The sequence below is a fragment of the Pelecanus crispus genome, chromosome 12 (assembly GCF_030463565.1).
Source record: "Pelecanus crispus isolate bPelCri1 chromosome 12, bPelCri1.pri, whole genome shotgun sequence".
Lineage (NCBI taxonomy): Eukaryota > Metazoa > Chordata > Aves > Pelecaniformes > Pelecanidae > Pelecanus > Pelecanus crispus.
In genome coordinates, this window is record NC_134654.1 from 2331274 (window position 1) to 2352047 (window position 20774).

Below are 20774 nucleotides of genomic sequence, written 5' to 3' on the forward strand. Positions count from 1 at the left end.
CTCTTGATATTGCTGGTGCTAGATACCATTTCATAGAATGGTGCGTTGATATTGTAACCAGCTTGGTCTTTTGTCTGTTGGTGTCTGGCTAATAGACAGCTGAAATAAATGGTTAAGCTAAAGCTCAGCCTTTTTGAACTGTAACTGTAAAAAAAAAAAAAAAAAATCCCAGCTAATGAACAGAGCAAGTGGGACTTTACTCCGTGAGGATCTAGCCAGCAGCTGGTTCTGCAGGTTACTCTCTCTGCAGTTTATAGTTGCAAAATTCCAGTTTCCTGTAACAAACTAGGGGCCTTCTGTCTCACTGGGGCCTGAGTATATTTTTAACAGGCCTAATGCGTGCCCATCCTCAGCTGACCTAGCGCTGGCCACCTTTCTCTGAAGCCTTGTAATCAGTCAATGGAAAATACCGGCTGAGGGGCTTAAGGTGGATGTTACACTGAGCTCAGCTGTCCTGAGAAATATGAATGTTCCAAGACGTGTCAGTGGAGACGGCTCACATCAGAAAACGGGCACAGTATGTTTGCTGTACTAGAACTGCAGCATCAGCATCCGCAGAGAATTGGTGGAATTAATTCTTGAAGGAGTAGGTACTCTCAGTGAGGAAAGAAACTTACTTAATGGTGGTTTCTTTTATTCTTTTATTTTTCTTTTTTATTATTATTTTTCCTTAGATTGCCATGGGGATTCCCCTCCACAGGATCAAGGATATCAGAGTGATGTATGGCGTTTCTCCATGGGGAGATGCATCTATTGATTTTGAGAATTCAGCCCATGTCCCCTGTCCACGTGGCCATGTCATCGCTGCACGTATCACCAGTGAGAATCCTGATGAGGTGAGTATTTTAAATTCTCTAGTTACTGATCACATTTTGATAAGCGTAGGCTTTACGCCTAGGTTCAATCCCTGCTGCTGATCCTGAAAATTTTGGCAGCAAATTGAAAAGATTCTTCCCTTATCTCACTTGGCTGACGGTTCTGTAGACTCTGGTTAGACACAGCCTGAACTTATGTATCATGTTGCAGCACAAAGAGGTGCTCTAGCCTTCAGAACTCTAACTGCTTCCCTAATTCTGCGTTATTTACTTTTTCTTTAGGATGTATAGCAATATCTGTCTGTCTTTACAGGGATTTAAGCCCAGTTCTGGTACAGTTCAGGAACTGAATTTCCGCAGCAATAAGAATGTCTGGGGCTATTTCAGTGTTGCTGCTGCAGGAGGGCTTCATGAATTTGCTGATTCTCAGTTTGGTCACTGCTTCTCTTGGGGAGAAAATCGTGAAGAAGCCATCTCGTAAGTAGTCAGAAAAGGGGTAGAACCTTGGAAATTGCTTAGTTTTGTCCTCTGATCCAAAATGCCATGGATAAAACAAGACTCCTTACTTCTAGGAGTTTTAAGAGAAGTTTCCCTCCCTTGTTTTCCACATCACGGTCAGGCTTCTCATCCTGTCTTGCTTTGAAGTTCCACTGTGTTGCAGCTACATTTCTACACTTTTTTGCTTGCTTCTCTTCATTTTTTTCCTTTCTGTTTCATTCCTGCCTTGTATACCTGCTGCTGGGGTATGGTATAGCTACCATTGTGTTGAAGTCCCTCTTTGAAAGCATTCAGGTGGAAGGCTTCTAACAAGAAAAACATTGATAACTTGTTACACCAATGCCTTATAATGGTTTATAAACCATTGAGTGTCCTTAGGTGGTGTGGAACGCTAAAGCATCTGGTCATAAGACAGGACTGTCTGACCTGTCATCCGTGCTGTGTTTCATCCAGAGCCTTTCCTCTACTCCATTCTGGGTGGGATGGAGACCACGTCTGTCTGTCTTATGTGTACTTCTGGCGTGTGGTAGGTGCCTAGATGATGGTAGCAGTGGGAACTCCTGATCTCGTAGCTGGCGCTGGCTGAGCTGCTCTTGTTCACACCAGCAGCAGTTTGAAGAAAATCGATATTTCATTCCCAAGCATGTCATACAGCATCTTGCTCCAGCGCACATGCTCTTCTGCTGTTACCTTCAGACTGTTTTTCCCCAACAGCTCACGGGGAACTATCTAGAGTTACCAGCTGGCACATTACTGTTAGTATGGGGTAGATAACAGGTATTCTTTTCTCTTTCAGAAACATGGTAGTGGCTTTGAAGGAGCTGTCCATCCGAGGGGATTTCCGAACCACTGTTGAGTACTTGATTAAACTGTTGGAAACAGAAAGCTTCCAGCAGAACCGCATTGACACTGGCTGGTTGGATCGGCTTATTGCTGAGAAAGTTCAGGTGCAGCTGCTTGCTTTACAGGACTACAAATTGGAGTGAGGAAGGGAAAGGGGTGGGGTGGGCAAGTGTGGTGCATGCTGGTTGCAAGAGGACAAGGATTTAGGAGTGGTTAATTTCCACTTACTACTTCATGAATAAACATTTTCACTGGCCTTAATTCTTACTTATATCAAAATCTCAGGTCATCCCTGTCAGGAAAAGGTGGTCTTAAAGTTGGCCAGAAAAGCATCTTAGTGTGTGTGTGAATTAAGGCTGGTATTTTGGTTTGCAATTTGGGACAGGTGATAGGGGAAATGTAGGTGGAGCCTCAAGATTTGATCCAGGAAGAAAAAAATGTGGTTTTCTTTTCAAGGAGTTAGGGGTAATTGCTTCTATATCGTGTTTGCATGGATGCTACACCAACTTAATTTTAAAGAGAGGCTGGCTGTGAACCAAAAATAGAGCTGAGACTGTTGACTCTTCAAGTTGGTGTCCAGAATGGACTGAAGCGAAGGGAGATGTAACTGCTATGCACCCTTTCTTTCTAGGCTGAAAGGCCTGATACCATGCTGGGAGTGGTGTGTGGAGCTCTGCATGTGGCTGATGTGAGCTTCCGAAACAGTGTCTCAAACTTCCTGCACTCTTTAGAAAGGTAAAATTGCAAGCTGGTCTGGTAGATAGCTGATAAGCAGATAGTAATTAGTTTTAATTTACAAGTTTTGTTCAAGTCCAGTCCAGAAATGACAGAGCTTGTTAACTGCTGATGGTTCTCTGGCCCCAGGAAGCTCATCTGCTGGCCTAAGAAGACTGGCAGATATCTATGTATCTCCCCAAAATATCCTCCATTGTTTGCACAGATTGGTTTGGTTTCTGGCAGTTTTGGCAGAAGCTCCAAGAAATGGCTTAGAAATGTGGAGTTCTTTCTCTGTGTGCTGCTAGGGCAACATTAGGGAGTCTTGAGTCACCGGATATTGACTTCTTCCAGATTTGACATAATTTTCCAAATTGAATGTTTCCCACTAGTACTTAGAAAACCCTCTCTGCTCCTGCTGGCTTTAAAGTAGAGCGGGCACTCTAGGGAGACCAGTCGTAACACTGTCAGGCTAAACCTGGTGTGATCCAGGCAGGTCTGCTCTTAACTGAGTTCTTCCCCTCAGCGTCCTGCTGGTGAGTCTGTATGTAAACAGAGCTGCGGGGGGGAAAAGCTGCTTCATGCATCTGTTAAGTCATGATACATGTTCTGTAATTCAGGCGGTGACGTTCCTTTTGCAGACTCGTCTCTAAGGCAAAAGTGGGTGACTGGAAAGGAGAATAAAGCTGGTCTGTGTGGCTGGAGAGAGATGGGCTGGCTTTGTCAAACTGATACATGTCTCTCCTAAGAAGAGACAGTTTAAAAGCCTACTCCCATCTCTGCTAGTGTTTTCCAAATTCTTGCATGCATCTTTGAACCTGCTTGGGCCCCTGATAGCCATTTGGTGGCTTCTGGAAGAGCAGTTTTGTTTTTTACTTCTCTTTCAAGGGGCCAAGTCCTGCCTGCTCATACTCTGCTAAACACTGTGGACGTGGAACTCATCTATGAAGGACGGAAATATGTGCTGAAGGTACGATGCATGGTGTGGAAACCCATCCTCTTGCCACTTTTAGTTGGAAATGTCTGTTTGTGTACTGCTCTGGCTTAATCTTTGTAATATGTGTAATTATTGGAATTAAATCTGTGCAGGGTTTATTTTCTCCGCTTTAGCGGGGTTAACAAATCAGTACAATCTTCCTTATGATAATACCTCATCGCATCTTTCCATTGCAATTATCTCTGTGCATCTCTGTAAACATTTTGACCTTTCAGGGTCAAGAAATGCTCTGCACAGGGTGAAGAATACTTTGCCGTAGGCAAAGATTACTGCCTGTTGATTGACCAAAACTTTCAATTGATGTTTCTGAATATGTAGATCTACTTTTCTACTCTGTTGCATGTTTGAGCCCAGTTTCATCAGCATGACAGAATTTGTAGCAATTTTTCCCTTTAGCGTTGTTTTTTCGTTGCTGTGTGCAAAACCCAATGTTAGAAATACTGTTTAATGGTTGCGAAAACAAGCATACAAAAGTTAGGAAATATTAGACTTAGGGTTGCCTGTGCAAACTTAATTAGCTTCCTCGGGCAAATTTATTATGGTAAAGTTTTTCATAACATGACTATATACTGGTTTTTGCAGCTGTAAGTATTCAGCACCCCTGCACTTCCATGGTTTTATCTTGGCACCCCTTTGATGAGAAACAGAGAGGCACTGAACAGCAGCTAAAGTATGCTTGAAGTGATTTACCCAGCTTCAAATAGGAACTCTGTGGCAAAGCCTGCGATAGGTTCCCTTTTTCCAGGGAGAGTGTAAGCTCCTTTCTCTGTGAGACGATCTCTCTCGTTTGTATATATGTATTTAAAAATTATCTCATTCATTATGCAATTTTGGTACACAACTGTGACTTGTACATAGATCGGGGTGAAGAGATGGTATATGATTGTGTAATCAAAGCTGTACAGTTAATGCATAAGTGTAAGAGGATTAAATGAAAATTCATGAACAGCATTAGTTCTGGCATCTCTTGACTGCTAAATGCTCGGCTTTGTGATCCCAATTTTTTTACATTGTTTTTTTTCCATCTGACATGAGAACAAATGGCTCCGTTCCCCTTCTGTAACTCCCGCTGTTGCAGCGCTGGAAAACAGTGTATGTTGTGGCAGCCAAGGCACTACGACTGCTGTGTTTATTTCATGGGATCCATACCATTCTTGTGGATCTGCAGGTGACCCGACAGTCTCCCAATTCCTACGTGGTCATCATGAACAGCTCCTGTGTGGAAGTTGACGTGCACCGACTGAGCGATGGAGGACTGCTCCTGTCTTATGATGGTAGCAGCTACACTACCTACATGAAAGAAGAAGTGGACAGGTAGCAACCTGTAAAGATTAATGTTTAACATTTACATACAAGCCAAAATTAGGTGTACTTGTAACTTTATGCTTCCCAAAGATCAGCTGGGAAGGGAATACTCTCCTAGGAAGAGTTTACTAGATGTATTATGGATGAGTTTAAAGGGAGAAGTTGCCTTCACCTGAGGAACAGGTCTTGGCTGCATTTAGGAGAAAGATCTGAATGTGTACCAATGCGGAGTCCATATTCTCCTGCTGGTTCTTTAAAAGTGCCCTTTTGGATTATAAAAACAACATGAAAATCTTTAAAATCCTTGAAACTCCACAGCTGCCTGAGGAAGAGGTACGAGATTTACTGTTTCAGTGCATTCCCTCAAAATTCCCTGCGGGGATCATAGCCATAAGGTCACTAAATCTCCAGCTTCTGGAATGTGAACCACTGCCCCCTCTGCTGGTTTCTTTTCTGTGACAAATGTAACGAATCTGGTCAGGAATACAGAGAGAGTTTGGGTAACTTTCTGGGTTGGAAAATGCTATGAAGTCTCAAGCTCTCAGTCTGCTGCGTGGCTGCACCCTGCTCTTTTCAGCTTTGCTCTGTGCACAAGAGGATTGTGCATGAGGTGGGCAGTTTGGCGAATGTATTGCGTGTTACGGATGGCAAGCGTAGTCTCCACAAACATCAGCTTTTGTTTATATGAGATCTTGAACTTCATTGGTTCTGGTTCTGACAGTGAGTGATATTTGTTGGTAGAGAAGCAGCACAAAAGTAACATACACACAACCCTGCTAAGGGCTATTCTGTCTGTTTTCTGATTCCTGGCTTCCATAGTCCTGTTTTGATGTGATTAATCTGAACTTTCATATGCAGGGCTGTACCGTTCAGCTCAGAAAAGCTGGTTGAGGTGTTTTTGTTTAGTTTTGTTTTGAAGTAGAATAGGGAAAGAGAGAATGGATTTTCCCCTTCCCACGCTTTCCACAAGAAATTCTGTTGCAGTGATTTGTCCCGTTCTTTCCTAGGTATCGCATCACTATAGGTAACAAGACCTGTGTGTTTGAAAAGGAGAATGATCCCTCCATTCTGCGCTCACCTTCGGCTGGGAAGCTTATCCAGTATGTGGTGGAGGATGGGGGACACGTGTTTGCAGGCCAGTGCTTTGCAGAAATAGAGGTAAAAGAGTCTCAGAGAACTGACTTGGCTGCAGATGCTGCATCTGCCCAGGCAAAAGATGGGGGGGGGGAACATTGACTGCTTTGGAACTGGGACTTGAGCATGAGGGATAATTCACAGTATTTCCTTTCCAAGTTTTGTCTGCGTTTTAACCTGGACTAATGCAGGAATCAGCAGTGAGAGCGGTGGGGTGGAGAAGAAATTACTTAACAGCTGAAATTTGACTGTTGACTGTATACCAAGTGATAAGCAAAATTTCTCAGCAGTGAGACCATGGTTATCATCTTGCTGTGATACCAAGGGAGAGTGGGATCCATGTGTACTGTGTCTTCTAGCTGTGGTGAACAAGGCCTTCTACTTGTAGACCACTACTTAGTACCAACACAGACTCAGAAGCGGAGTTACATGCCAGGATTAAGTAACAAATTAAGACTCCTCTGATTACCTGATCATTTATCAGGTTGATTGGATGAGTTAATAAGTGTCACTCCTCCCTTCTCCCTTGGAACTTATTTAACTCTTAGAGAGGAGGAGGATGGTGAACAATTTCTGCATCACTGTGAGGAAAGCACAAGAGGTTGTGTAGGAGTGCATAGCTCAAAAGAGATTTGAGGGAGGGGAGGGTGTGTGTTGACAGAGGGGCAATTAAACCAGTTGCGGACAATGTGTAGGAGAAAAATATCAAGCTAGACATCCAGATACTTTATGTAAGTGCTTCTATGCTGCAACAGAGTCATGGCTAAGAAGGAACCACCTACTCAATTCCTGTGTTCCCAGTTGTGCTGTATAGTATAACACTGGTAAGACTAGACTGTCTCCCCCCATGCCCAGCCCTTCTGCTCCAAAGGCAAGAGCTTCCAAGGTTGATCTAAGGAAGCATCTCTGTTTGTGAAGAGCGGTCTGAGACCTGTGACCTCCAGAAAGTAATCCTAGTTCCCTCTGCTAAAAGTGAATGTGTTGCTGTAGCTTTTGAGAGCGGCTCTCCCGCTTCTAGCCTTTAGAGCGCAGCAGCTGCAGCAGTAAATTGTATCTGCTTTCTTCATTGTGTTGAATGCGGGACCTTCTTGAGTACCTGTTGGTCCAAGCAGTGTGGCACAGGTGACGTTCCTGAGGGTGGCTTCCTGCTGCGCTAATTTGGGGCCAATTATTTTGTTCTACCATTCACTTTAGTGGCTGGGGTTTCTTTCCCAATCAGTGTACTTTTAAGCCTTTGAGAAAGCCTGAATGCAAAAGGTGCTCATGCAGGTTAGTTTGTCTGTGGCAGGACATTGGCTGCTGGCTCACAAAACTACAACAATTTGGGGAGCATGGAGGCTGAGCGTGTAACCTGTTTTCCTTGCTACAGGTGATGAAAATGGTGATGACACTAACAGCAGGAGAATCAGGCTGCATCCATTATGTGAAACGCCCAGGGGCAGTCTTGGATCCAGGCTGTGTGATTGCCAAGCTCCAGCTGGATGATCCCAGCAGGGTTCAGCAGGTGAGAAGTTGCAGGAAGCACAGATGTTAGTTGTGCTTTTAATAGGGGAGTGATGTTGAGAGTGCTACAAGATGGTCCAGGGTACTGAACCAATTCCAGACTTGGGCATTGTACTGGAATTGTCACTTTACCATTTATTTGTCTTGGATGAGGACTAGGACTCGAATTGGCTCTTTCTCTGATTCAGTCTAAGCTTATGTACCATTCTTGTTCTCTCCTTACTCAGTACGATTGTGGGTGTGTGGCTGTCTAGGATATTGGAGGTTGGCTGGATTTTTCTATCTGCTTTATTCCTATGCAAGTTTATTTAACTTCTTTTTATCGTGTATTCTTCTTAAGTGACTCTCTTTGGGATTCTGGGAGTTGATGTCCCAACTCCAAGAGCCCTGTGATAGCAATTGTAGCAAACCTGGAAATACAAAAAAAGAGCCTAGGACGTGGATATTTTTAAGGTGAAAGGCAAAGAGTTATATTCACTTAGGGATGGTAGGCTGGGATGTAGCTGGTAGCAGTGGAAGAGAATCTATTGTTCCTTTAGCAATAGCTAGTTGAAAATTGCGGGAGGTTGTCATGCAGGGGGTGGAAAGTGATTGTCAGCACCAAACCGTTGGCTTTTGCTGTGCTTTTTTTTGAGATTTTTGGTCATCCTGGATCTAAACAATGAGATCAACTGTAACGTATTTGGGAGAGAGGCTGGAAGTTTATTTTGTGGGTGTACACAACATAGCACTGTTGGAGATCCAGCTCATAACTTTTCTCTCTCTCAACCAAGTGCATTTTCCACCTTGGGAATTCTTCCAAGTTAAATCTGAGGCTCCAGTCAAGGGTGACTGGTTGTTACCACCATGGCTGATGCCATACAGGAGGGTTAGTGACGCTGTGCTGTTTGTTGTGTTTCCAGGCTGAACTGCACACGGGTACCTTGCCGCAGAACCAGAGCACAGCACTTCGAGGCGAGAAACTCCATCGCATCTTCCATTATGTCCTAGATAACCTGGTCAATGTGATGAATGGATACTGCCTGCCAGAGCCCTACTTCATCAGCAAGGTACTGGTTACTTCTCGTTTCAGAGCGAGAGCATGAATATTCTTTCAGTTCAAGGTAAGGCTGGCCAATTTGCATGTCACGGCCAGAGGACCAAGAGTCAGGGCTACCCTGCTAGCGCCAGCTCGATTCGGTTTCCTTTCTTAGACTTCCTTGCTCACCAGAGGGTAAGATGGGAGAGTCCCATCTGTGGCACCCCAGACAAAGACAAGGAGTTGAGCTTGATCTTTACTGCTTGTGCCTGCAGCCCTGTACATGGGAGCTGCGTGCATAGCCAGCTGTGGTAGAAGTCCTAGAGGGAGGAGGAAGGAAGGTGGGTGGATCCGAGTCAGCTGTTGGCATAAAGTAGCACAGCAGCTTGTCATCTACCCCAGCTCTCTTTTAGTCTCTGGACTAGCTGTGTGATAAAACAGTATTGAGGAAGGCCTCAGTGAAAAGCCTTTCCTTTTCTCCCTTCTTGCTGCTTATTCTTTTCTTCATGCTTGTCTTTATGCTGACTTGCCTCTCTCTAGGTGAAAGGCTGGGTTGAGCGACTAATGAAGACACTGAGAGATCCGTCTTTGCCTCTGCTGGAACTTCAGGACATCATGACCAGTGTTTCTGGACGGATCCCACCCAATGTAGAGAAGTCCATCAAGAAGGAGATGGCCCAATATGCCAGCAACATCACATCAGTCCTTTGCCAGTTTCCCAGCCAACAGGTGATCAACCACACATATACAGAGGAGTAAAAATTGGTTTGTGTTGGGGCAGAGAGAGAGAGAGAAAGTTCCTTTAAATTATCTGGAGGTTAGTTGGACCTGAAAGGTGCCTTTGAACATGGGATCTTCATGATGAAAGATACTTACCTGTATCACTTGAGCTTAAAGACTTGCGTCCTTTACCTGTGCTGAAGGGTATGAGCTCCCTCCTCAGTATAGCTTTAAGCAGGCAGTTTGGAAGCAGTTTAATCATCTCGGTGACCTTGTGGGCATTTATTTATTTGCTTTTTGCATTGTACGCATGCAGCAGTGCAATCTGTAGTGTCAACATAACGTTAAAAAAGAGTGATTGCAACTCAGGGAGGCCTGATCTGGTAATGAGAAGTTGGAAGATGATTTCTCCAGTATACAATACTGTGCGTTGATTTTTTTTGTATTGCTGTCAGGTCATTAAGTTCCTTAGCAGTTTAAGGCTTTGGCCTTTGCTGGAGTCCGCTGGAGCTCTGGTCTGTCTGGAAGTTCTCAGCTTCTCTGCTGGTGTTCAGCCAGGTAGTCCCATCCAGGAGGGGGACTGTCATGTGATTGCTCTCTTTCAGATTGCCAATATCTTGGATAGCCACGCAGCCACCTTGAACCGCAAATCAGAGCGTGAGGTCTTCTTCATGAACACTCAGAGCATTGTGCAGCTTGTGCAGAGGTGAGCCATTTTCAGGGGTGCCCCCTAACTCTTTTTTTTGCTGCTGCTTGAAAGACCTGAACCTGCTTGTCTTTGTTCAAATGGTTTTATTACACTCAGAGTCTAAATCTCTAGGAATAAGCCTGGATACTTCCCTCAGGGAGGTCAACAGTGAGGGGGCCATGTGTGTGGCTCCTGGCTGCCTGTGTGAAGCACACATACAGATCCTTTCTCTTTTTCCCTTTGCTATATGAAAGAAAGATTTAACTTCTGTCCTGATGCTGATCACATCTTGGCCCCTGGTGCATGTTATGCTTTTCAGTGTCTAGAGCTTTGAGTATTTTTAGAAGAAAAAGGACATTTTGATGCAAAACATGAGCTGTGCTACAACAGTAATGGCACTTGGGGTTTTCAGAACCAGGTATGCTTCTTTCTGTAAGCAAACAGGCTTATCCTGCCACTCATGTTGAGTGTCACTCACTTGCAGGTCTTCAGAAGCAGGGCCGCGCCAGTCTCACTCAGTGCTAGGTTTGACTTCTTTGCTTTTGCAGGTACCGGAGCGGTATTCGGGGTCACATGAAAGCAGTGGTGATGGATCTGCTCCGTCAGTATCTGAAGGTGGAGACTCAGTTTCAGCATGGTGAGTCTCCAAGCATGTCAAGGATTTGATTTCTGAAAGAACCACATTTGGTCCATGAGGTCCACATGGACCCCCTTCAAGAAAGATTACTCCAACTTTATGGTAGGGCTAAGCTATACAGGCTTTCTTTTAAAGGTCTGCCAGTCGGATCCTGTTTTTTGCAGAGGAGCTTATGTCCAGTTTGAGTTTTCGTGGTAAGAGTGCTCATAATGCTTATTACAAGCAAATGACAAACTCCACCCCAAAGCTGTCTGTTCTGCTGGGTTTCCACTGTTGGTATATCCATCATCTCTTACATCCCTTGGCATCTTACCTGCAGTTTACATGTCATAATATGACTCTAGTACCTTCGGTGTAGCAATGCTCCTTTTCCCTGTGAATTTTCAGAAGAATAGCTTCTATATGAGTTTATGATCCTCTAGGTGAGCACTTTTGTATGACCTGGAGTAAAAAGACAGACTTGCTGAGTCTGAGTTTCTTTGTGTTGCCATTTCTAGTCTGTTACTGAGCTCGCTAAGGCTCAGCCAGTCTGTGTGGTCTCAGCTTGTTCGAGGTCAGAGATGAAGCAGGTCTCCTTTGTGTTCCCTCGCTGACTCTGGCAGCAGTGGCCCACCGCTGGAGAGTTCCCCAACTCTGATATTGCACATGTAGAAGCTTCGTATTAGAAGCTTGATTTTTTTTTTTTTTTTATTTCCTGATTTCTGAGCATCTGCAGAAAAATGAGAATCGGAAAACCTGTTTAAATGCACCATACTATTTAGTTCTCTCTTGCCTGTTTATTTAATTCTATAGTAAGAAAATCAAGTGCAGTTAAAAAGAAAAGTCACTGAGTTATTTACACCTGTTGTAAATTACCAGGAAGCTGTTTGCTGTTCATAAGAACAAACTTCAAACCTCAGCCAGAAACTGGGAATTGAAATAAATGCATTGCACTGCTGTATCCAGGCACAAGATGGCAATGAAGCACTAGCTAATTTTGAGCCTCTAGCTCTTACAGGTAGTTCAGATTCTGCTCTACTTTTTTGTCCTGCTCCTATACCTGCAGCAGCCTAATGGCACTGCAGATTGGTTTCCGCTTCAATTTGCTGGTAGTAGAGGACGGTGCAAGTCTCTTTGCTGTTGTTTTATTTTGGGTGTCATTTGAATGAAAGACTGAGCTCAGCATTCCTCTCTTTGTATTGCTCACAAAGGAGGTATTTGGTATTGGAGCTATTTTAATAAGAGCAGGATGTTTAAATTAAAGTTTGCAGTTGATGGGGTGGTGGTGGGAGGAATGCTTTCTTCCCAGAATTGATTGTGTGGACCATGTAATGTAGATTCTCAAAACATATATGTAGAAAAATGAAGACATGTCTAGTAACTTGTATTCCTTGACACAGAGGTGTGGAGACTGGAAAAAAAATGTGCATTTCTGATTGCAGGTCACTACGACAAGTGTGTCTTTACCCTTCGGGAAGAGAACAAAAGTGATATGAATGCGGTATTGAACTACATCTTCTCACATGCTCAGGTCACCAAGAAGAACCTGCTTGTTACAATGCTCATTGTAAGTTGTCTGTTGGTGCTCTAGAAATTTGCTGCTGCTTGTAGTTGTACGTTTGATGCTTTGAAAGGTACTGAATTGACAGCTCTCATCCTCAAAAACGCAAGCCTTCTAGCTACCGAAGCAGTGGCAGCAGCGTGGAGTTTCTTCGTGTGTTCCTATGGCACATAAGCCATGCGTTAGAGGAGACCCAGAACATACTGTTCAGCTCCGTGCCTGTGCACCTTCTGGTTCATGACTGTCCTGCATTGATTGCCTATAAGAGTGCAATGAAGGCTAATTATGCAAGTGATTTGTGAGCATCTGTGGGGAGATAAGAATGCATTCTTAACTCTTGCATTGGGAGGATGCTGGAGGCTAACTTTCAGGTGCTGGGCTGTGACTTTATACTTGGGTTAGTTTGCTTTTTTGTCTTCAGGGGTCTCAGACAGGTCCTGTCTTCATATAGCTCATGGTACTCAAACTGGAGTTGTTCGGAAAGCAAAGCAATATGCTACCAGCACAAAAAGCAGATGATTTTTTTGTGTTAATAATTCCATAATAGCAACATTTGTATGGTCCTTCGTTACTAATGAGGGTGAAGTGAGTGGCATTAGCCAGCCCATGTGGAGGCCCTTGAGGGGTTTCAGATGCTCTTCCTTGATGAGCCATAGCTTGGTCTTGCAGGTTTGGCAGTGGCTCTCTTAGCTTCTTCCTGGCTATAGTCTTGGAAGGTCTTACCTCGGGTCTGCGGTGGTGCTTTAGGACCGGCTGTACTCTGGGCTGCATGATGGACTCTGACTAGGACTCAGTATCTCAGCACACAGCTGGTCACTCCAGATCAGGCCTCGGACCCTTGGGATGGTGTGCGGCTGTCCAGGGGGCTTGCAAAGGGATGGGGAATCTCCTGGGGTCAGAATTCCTCTTGGACAGACATAGTTTCCACCCTAGAAACATAAATGAATCTTCATACCAGGACCTGCCATCACCTTCTCATGTTCTTCTGGCTTGTTACTCTATGAAAAAAAATCTCAGTTCTCATTAACTTCAGTCCCACTCCAATGGGTAAAACTCCCAGTAAATTGCATTCCTGGGAAAAATAATTTTAAAAAAATTGAATCCTGTCTCTTTTTTCCTGTTTCCTAAAAAGCCTCAAAAAATCCTTGTCCCACATAATGCTGTGAAGCAGAATGAATGCCCACTTTCCTTGAGGCAGGATGAATTTAGCTATGACATGATTTTCAACAGACTGGAGTTGGGTGTCCTGCTTTTTAAGAGGCTAATTACAATACTATCTCTCTGTCTCTTCCCCTCACCTTTTCTTTTTTTCTTTTTTTTTTTTTCTTTTTACAAACATAATGTGGTCTGTTACTGCCAAAAATATGTCCAAAGTAGCCATCCACAAAATAACTCTCAAAAGCAGAAAAAGAGTCATAATTGTCCTAGGCTGAGGCTGGGTTTCTTAAATTCTAATTTGTAAGATATAAAGACCCTGGCATTCTTTCTTTCTGGCGCTCCTTTTTTCCCTTCTTCTCCCCCCCCTTTCCCTTTTTGGTGTGTGGTGTGATTGTAAGTAACGCTTGCCTTAAGAATCTCATTATTTGAACACGGAGCCATATTTCCTCTGAGAATTCTGGAGTAGCTTTGAGCCGGGGCTGTTCATTTCTCAAGTAATCATGCTGGCGTGATGGAGAGAGAAAATGGCAGCTGTTCGCAGCTCAGGCCTTCAATTTTCTTCAGAGTCCAGTCACTCAAGTGTGTAATTACACGGGGGTGCTGGGGAGGCGTTAGGCCTTGTCAAAGAGCTGGTTTGAGGCTTTGCTCGCTGCCTTTGCCAATCAGTGCAGGCAAAAGCCAGTGCCGCGCCAGCTACCTGCTTTATTTTGTTGTTGTCATCCTGATTATTTCTTGCTAAAATGGGACCGAAACTTTTTGTCTAGTTTTTCACCTCCGCGCCAGCCGTGTCTCGGATGCAGAGCCTTGCTGTGTCTTCACGTTGGCCGGCACGATGCCTGTCTGAGGGAGCGAGGGGCGTGCTGGGAGATGGGGAACGCAGAGAAACGTCAAGGAGTTTTCCTTCCTGTGTAGTCATTGTCCCCACCACTGTCAGTTACTTCTGCTTGAGTAAAGGCCAACACCCCAGTTTGATAGAGCTTGAGACGCACTGGAGAGACCATGCTGCACGTGGTGGAAGATAGAATCTAGAATCGTTGAGGTTGGAAAAGACCTTTAAGATCATCCAGTCCAACCATTAACCTACACTACCAAGTCCTGCTGATCCGTGCGCCATTTGTGGTGCCCAAGGCCGTGCAAACGGGCGTCCGCTCGCCCCGCGACACAGCGTTCGTGTGACTTCGGATCGAGTGGCTGACGGGGGCTCAGGAGGGGCGACGTGCCTTTGGTCGCGGTGTCATCTGTGGCACGGCTGGGGATTGCCGTCTGCTGAGTTACAGGCCGCGCCGTTAACCAGAAAGACCGTCATTCCTCTTTTTCCGACTCGCATTACTCTTCACGTCTGAGGGACCCCGTGGCACATTTGGTGTAATCATGGTGAAGGCTGTGGCATTTTATGGGTTGCCAAGCTATTTATGTGGGATGGTTTAAGTTTGTCCTCCAAGGGCAAACGTCATGTCAAAATCCCTTGATGCTTATGTTGCTGTTATTGATGTATCCCTAGGAATCCATTATTAACAAGGGGCTCTGAGGATGGTTTTAGTAATAGCGTTATGCTGCCATCATTCACCTTTTTTAGCTAGCAGGCGTTTAAGGCAGGATGGGAACTACTTCATCCTTCATATATTTGGTGAAATATAGTGTGATTTGAAGTTGTATGTTCATTTTATGTACTTAACTGACTGTTGTATGCACATCCTAGCTTTAACTGGACAGAATTGCTTGCGGCATGGCAGATGTCCTGTGTCCTATTGGATTTTTGTTACCTTGAGCAGTAACATTACAACACCCAGGAATTTGTATTTCAAATAAGACGCAGGTTCTTGAATTATTCACTGTGAATTCAGACAGTGACCTGGAGTGGATACGTTTACAGAACTTTCTTTGGGAGCAATCATTGTAATGTTTGCTGGCCCAAGACTGGTTAGTAGGGGACAACAATCTAATAAGAGTTAGTAGCTTAGAGTTTTGGTTTGGTGGTTTTTTTTTTAATAAGAGTGATTTGACTGGTCTCTTTCCCTGAGAGATGTATGCCATCATTCCTAGAGATGGCATCATGCTTGAGCGGGGGCAGAGAGAAAGGGGTGGAAAAGCTATTTAGCTTTGGAATCGCATGTAGTATGAGCTGTTATTTGTTAGTCAGTCTATGGGTCTTGTATTATTTGTTTTTTACTTTATTTTCCTTGGCAGGCTTATCGATCTAACCTGCTGTGCAGAGGTTTCCCTTTTTTCCCTTTCTATTTCTTGGATCTTCAAAGGGCCTTTTCTGGACTGTATGTGTTTAAAATCTCTTCAAAGTTTAAGGCACCAGCTCTCTTTGCTGTTGCAAATACCTGTTTCATCTCACATTTTCCTCCTATTACGCATTTACCAAGAGAAAAGCTGTGAAGTGCTGTATAGAAGAAACATTAGAGGCTCCTAGAGGGTTTCTGGCTTCAGCAGTGGGAGGCAAGAGGCTCACAAGCCAGTGTGAGTAGTTGAAGACTGTGGGATTATTCATGAGAATTGAAACTATTTTTGGAATAAAGCGTGCATGAGAGTGCACCTCCTCTGTTCAGAAAACAAAACCAATTAAAGTCTTTACTGTTTGTATTTTTTTTGAATGGCTGAATCCCAAAGAGTTCTGAAGCAGCATTAACACAGAAAATTATGCTGTTCGGTTTTATTGTTTTATCCAGCCAATTCAGACAGTAAAGTAAGCTAGTGAACTTCCTCAGAACCAGGATTCTCTGATTAGAAGAAATATTATGGAGTCAGTCCTGTACTGCGGCAAGAAATGCATTGTATCATTTATGGCTTTAGTTAGCTTTGCTTAGCCTTGTTAGAAGAATGACCAGATCTTTTTTCTCCTGGTGTTGCTGAAGCTGTACAAAGCTTGTGGTTGGTTTGTGGTTGTGGAGTTGTGCTGGTTTTTTTGTTTTGAGGTGTTTTTTAAGTGGACTTCAGGAGGTTCTCCCACCAGTTAAACTCTTTCTGTTTGGTCACCTTTCACAGTGAAAGTTTGCTAATCTTTGCATGCTACACAAGTCATTTCAAAACAATTAAATGCTCTTTGAATTTTGCTTTGCTGCTAGGGGAGACTTCTGGTACAAAGCTGAAACTGGGTAATGGGAAAATGTTTTACCTGAGTCTCTTTGACAAGTCAGTATTTCTCATGCGTTTGGATGCCAAAACACACGCTACAAATAAGAAAACGGGTGATGGTGCCAGTCCCTTCTTTCCTCTTTAGCTTTATTAATATGTGTATAAGCCTAATAACTTGGACCCTTGTCAGCACAGAATTACAGAATAATTTAGATACAGACCTCTAGAGGTGATGTGGCCCAGCACCTGAGTCCATGTGTATGTATTTCAGGTTTAAACTCCTTTGTGGGAGGACGGAAGATGGTTTTCCTCTGTTGTAAACATTTTCAGTTCTCTTTTAGGACCAGCTATGTGGCCGTGACCCCACCTTGACAGACGAGCTGATTAATATTCTGACAGAGCTGACCCAGCTCAGCAAGACAACCAACGCGAAAGTGGCCCTGCGAGCACGGCAGGTGAGGGAGTGCGTTGAGCAGTCCGAGCTGATCCCTGCTGGAGACGGACTGTGCCATTGCTGATCAGATCAATACGGGCTGCTCCCGCCTGGAGCTCGCTCTTTTGGAAAGTCTGTATCTCTTGATGTTTATTTTGATTACTATGCAAATGTGAGGAGTAGATTACCGTGAGCAGCGCTTTAACAATGAAGCTAATTAACCAATGATTAACCGTCGTGACAGTCTGACAAAGATTGCAGTGGATTCCCAATCACTGTAAAATTTGAAGTTAAGGCTACATTCCTTTGTCCCTGCTCCTCCAAAAAAGTTTTTTCTGGCTCAAATAGGAGTTAATTGAGAACAGCATATGGTTTGTGCGATAGAGGAAGGCAAAATACATGGTCTCTGTGGTTCCTACTGGCTTTATAATCTGTGAACCCGATGAACCCTGGAACGTGCAGGCAGTTGTACGGTAAACAGCCAGGACATGCTGTCCGGGTTCATCAGCTGCCTTACGATTGTGAATCAGTGTGTGCAGAGCACAGGGAGAGAAGGTTACACAGGAACCAGATGTTCTTCGCAATGGCTAAGGACTTATTGCAAAGATTTCTGTTGGTCTTTGGCGGGGTTTCTTCTAGCTGTTGGGTTGTGTTTTGTCAATTTCTTTTTAACCTGAAAATAATTGGACAAACTCTTGATACTGTCAATTCCAAGAGCCTGGTACAGATAATTTGAATGCCAGCTATCCACCTGGATATTATTGTGAGCTTCCTCTTTCGCAGTTAGTCTGTAGCCAGGAAGGAGTGAGAGGGCATAATCGTTTCACAGTAATGGTGACCCTGTAGCCTGATCACTCCTCTCACTCCGCGGTCCCTATCTGCATTCTAAAAGTCTTCAGCGGGAAAGCTGACACTTTGGGGATCGCTCCTTTTATTTCAGAGCTTGACTGTTGAAAATGAATGGGGCATTTGAAGCTGCTCAGTGACCTTATGTTTCCTTCAGGATTGTATTTGTGTCCTTGAACCGTTCAGTTATTGAAGCTCTTGGCAGCATGCTGGGGACGGTGCTGCAGTCCTTGTGTATGTCTTTATGTTGCTCTTTCACTTCATTTTCCCCTGCAAGCTGCTTCTCCTTCCTATCTCCGTATCCTTCATGTTGGGCGTTTAATACCTGGCACCAGTGTCTCTTGCTTCCTCTGCTCGGAAGCTGTGAAAGGCGGTCTCTGTTGCTGGCCTCCCCACAGCTGCTGCCTGCCAGATCTGCTTTCCAATTAACAGCCGGTCAGGCAATCCCCACGACTAGCAGCTCCGCAGTGCTAAATCACATGCACTGATGGAACTTGATTGAAGCTGTTCCTTTTCTCCATGGGGAATTGCCAATAATACAAACCGAACAGATACACAAATGAGGCTGGGGAGGGGAGAGGGTTTGCAGCATCACCCAGGTGCCATAGAATTCACAGGAGAAACCAGTCACCTCTTCTGGGATGGAGCAGACTATTGCTGCCTTGGAGGTAACGGCCTCCTGCCGATGGCCCAGCAGCGCTCCTTTCGCTGACGCTCCTTGTGTTTGCTGTTCACCAGGTTCTCATTGCTTCCCATTTGCCATCCTACGAGCTGCGTCACAACCAGGTGGAGTCCATCTTCCTGTCCGCTATTGACATGTACGGCCACCAGTTCTGCATTGAGAACCTGCAGGTATCTACCAAACTTCTCTCCTTGTTTCCCTGCTTTCTTCTCACTGAGCTTAATGTTTCTGTATTAAATCTCACCTGTAGTCCCAAGGTCCTTATGGCTTTAAATTGTATCGTTCTGGTTTCTAGCTTCCCCCTCATTTTTGTTTTTATTCCTACACTGATATCACAGTGACCTTATCGCGGTCTACAGCTTCCTCAAGGGGGGCAGTGGAGGGGGAGCTGCTGATCTCCTCTCTCTGGTGGCCAGCGATAGGACACGAGGAAATGGGATGAAGCTGCATCAGGGGAAGTTCAGATTGGATATTTGGAAAAGATTCTTCACTGAGAGGGTGGCTGGTCCCTGGAAAAGGCTCCCCAGGGGAGGTCATGGCACCGAGCCTGTCAAGAGTTCACGGAGTGTCTGGATGATGCTCTTAGTCGTACGGTTTAGTTTTAGGTAGTCCTGCGAGGAGCAGGGATTTGGACTCAGTGATCCTTATGAGTCCCTTCCAACTTGAGATATTCTATGATTTAATGTAAAAAGGTCGTAATCCTTGATGGACAACAGGAAAAGCATAGAAATCGGAACTGGTCAGACTTGATTTGGGGTTTTTGCTTCTTTGCCTCAGCCTGTTTGCAAGACAGGCAGTTCTCTTTTAAAACTCTGCTTAATGTGATCTTTTCTAGAAACTCATTTTGTCTGAGACATCCATCTTTGATGTGCTACCCAACTTCTTCTACCACAGTAACCAGGTGGTAAGAATGGCAGCTTTGGAGGTAAGTTTATTCCCATTGAAAAAATAAATATTTTTCATTTTTCTGTGGTTTTTTTGTTTTGGGGTTGTTTTTTGTTTTGTTTTGAGCACTGTTACCCTGCAAGGCTGAGAGCTGTAGGTTGTGTGGAATCTGGCATACTTGGAGCCTGGCATTTAACAGCATTAATATCCATAATTGACTGAAATTTCAGATTCAGGTTATCTTCTTTGCTTGAAGAAGATTTAGGTGGTTGAAAGGATTGAAAGTGAAGCTGCTGTCAGAATGTGGTCAGTCTACGCTGTGTGCCTTGTGCTGATGGCTGTATCCTGCCAGACTGGCCTTCCTCAAAGAATAACTTTAAATTCTGGTTGAATTAGAGTTCTATCTAGATATTCAGTTGGAGGTGTCTGTTTGGTTTTTAATATTTTTGAAGTCTCTGGTCTATCATTTGTTGTCTTTCTCTCTTTCTGCTTCCTTAGCACAGTTAAGCTGATCGAGTTTCTCTCTAACCAGGTGTACGTTCGAAGGGCGTATATTGCCTACGAGTTAAACAGTGTCCAGCATCGCCAGCTGAAGGATAACACTTGCGTGGTGGAGTTCCAGTTCATGCTGCCTACCTCCCATCCGAACAGGTCAGTTCGCGTGTTCAGCTGCCTTTGGAACTGGAGGTTTACGAGGGGCTACGTCCTGTCTTGGCAAAGAAAACTTGCAGTAGAATTGGTGGAGAAAGGGAGAGTTCCAGTGCCTCAAATAAGCACAAATTATTTAAGAGAAACCCCTGCATTACCCAGTTCCTTCTCCTAAGTTATTTAAAACCTCAGGAGCTGTGGGTAGTAGTTTCTGCAGTTTGGATTAATGTAAATATGATACAGTTTTCATGTATTTTCTGATTTTTAAGTTCAGCTTGTGTAGTAACTTTCCTCTAGAACTTCAGTTCTAGCTGAATCCCAAGCCTTCCAAGAGACACAATTCCAGACAGAATAATCAATTACTCAGAATTTTAATAAAGAACAGTCAAACAGCCTCTGTCCCCTTCCTGCGGCGCTCCCCGGCCAGCCCTTTGTAACTGTTTGTGATTGGCTCTACTTTCAAACCCGGCTTCACCGGATAAGGTGAAATCTTTTGTAGCATGTGGTTTTTTGACTGAAAAGACCAAGATGCACGTACGAATGTATTTTACATAGAAATGCTAGAGCTGACATACTTCGGTTCTCAGTCAGTATTTTTCAGAACGTATTTCTCATGACTGCAACCAAAA

At 44.2% G+C, this 20774-nt stretch overlaps 1 protein-coding gene across 6 annotated transcripts in view; it reads left to right on the forward strand.

The window, feature by feature from the left end:
* ACACA (acetyl-CoA carboxylase alpha) overlaps nt 1-20774 on the forward strand; it is a 132671-nt gene that overhangs the window by 24125 nt on the left and 87772 nt on the right. For 2 of the 6 annotated variants that reach the window (XM_075719777.1, XM_075719775.1), the window contains 17 exons: nt 675-836; nt 1129-1292; nt 2110-2260; nt 2788-2891; nt 3759-3840; nt 5036-5181; nt 6180-6330; nt 7676-7810; nt 8712-8858; nt 9368-9556; nt 10153-10253; nt 10784-10872; nt 12294-12418; nt 16993-17106; nt 18669-18782; nt 19448-19537; nt 20030-20148. In XM_075719777.1, coding sequence (XP_075575892.1) covers nt 675-836; nt 1129-1292; nt 2110-2260; nt 2788-2891; nt 3759-3840; nt 5036-5181; nt 6180-6330; nt 7676-7810; nt 8712-8858; nt 9368-9556; nt 10153-10253; nt 10784-10872; nt 12294-12418; nt 16993-17106; nt 18669-18782; nt 19448-19537; nt 20030-20148 — 2183 coding nt within the window. Of the gene's footprint in view, nt 1-674; nt 837-1128; nt 1293-2109; nt 2261-2787; nt 2892-3758; nt 3841-5035; nt 5182-6179; nt 6331-7675; nt 7811-8711; nt 8859-9367; nt 9557-10152; nt 10254-10783; nt 10873-12293; nt 12419-16992; nt 17107-18668; nt 18783-19447; nt 19538-20029; nt 20153-20321; nt 20362-20774 lie in introns of all 6 variants that reach the window. The other 4 variants (XM_075719776.1, XM_075719779.1, XM_075719778.1 and 1 more) reach the window with 3 other exon arrangements.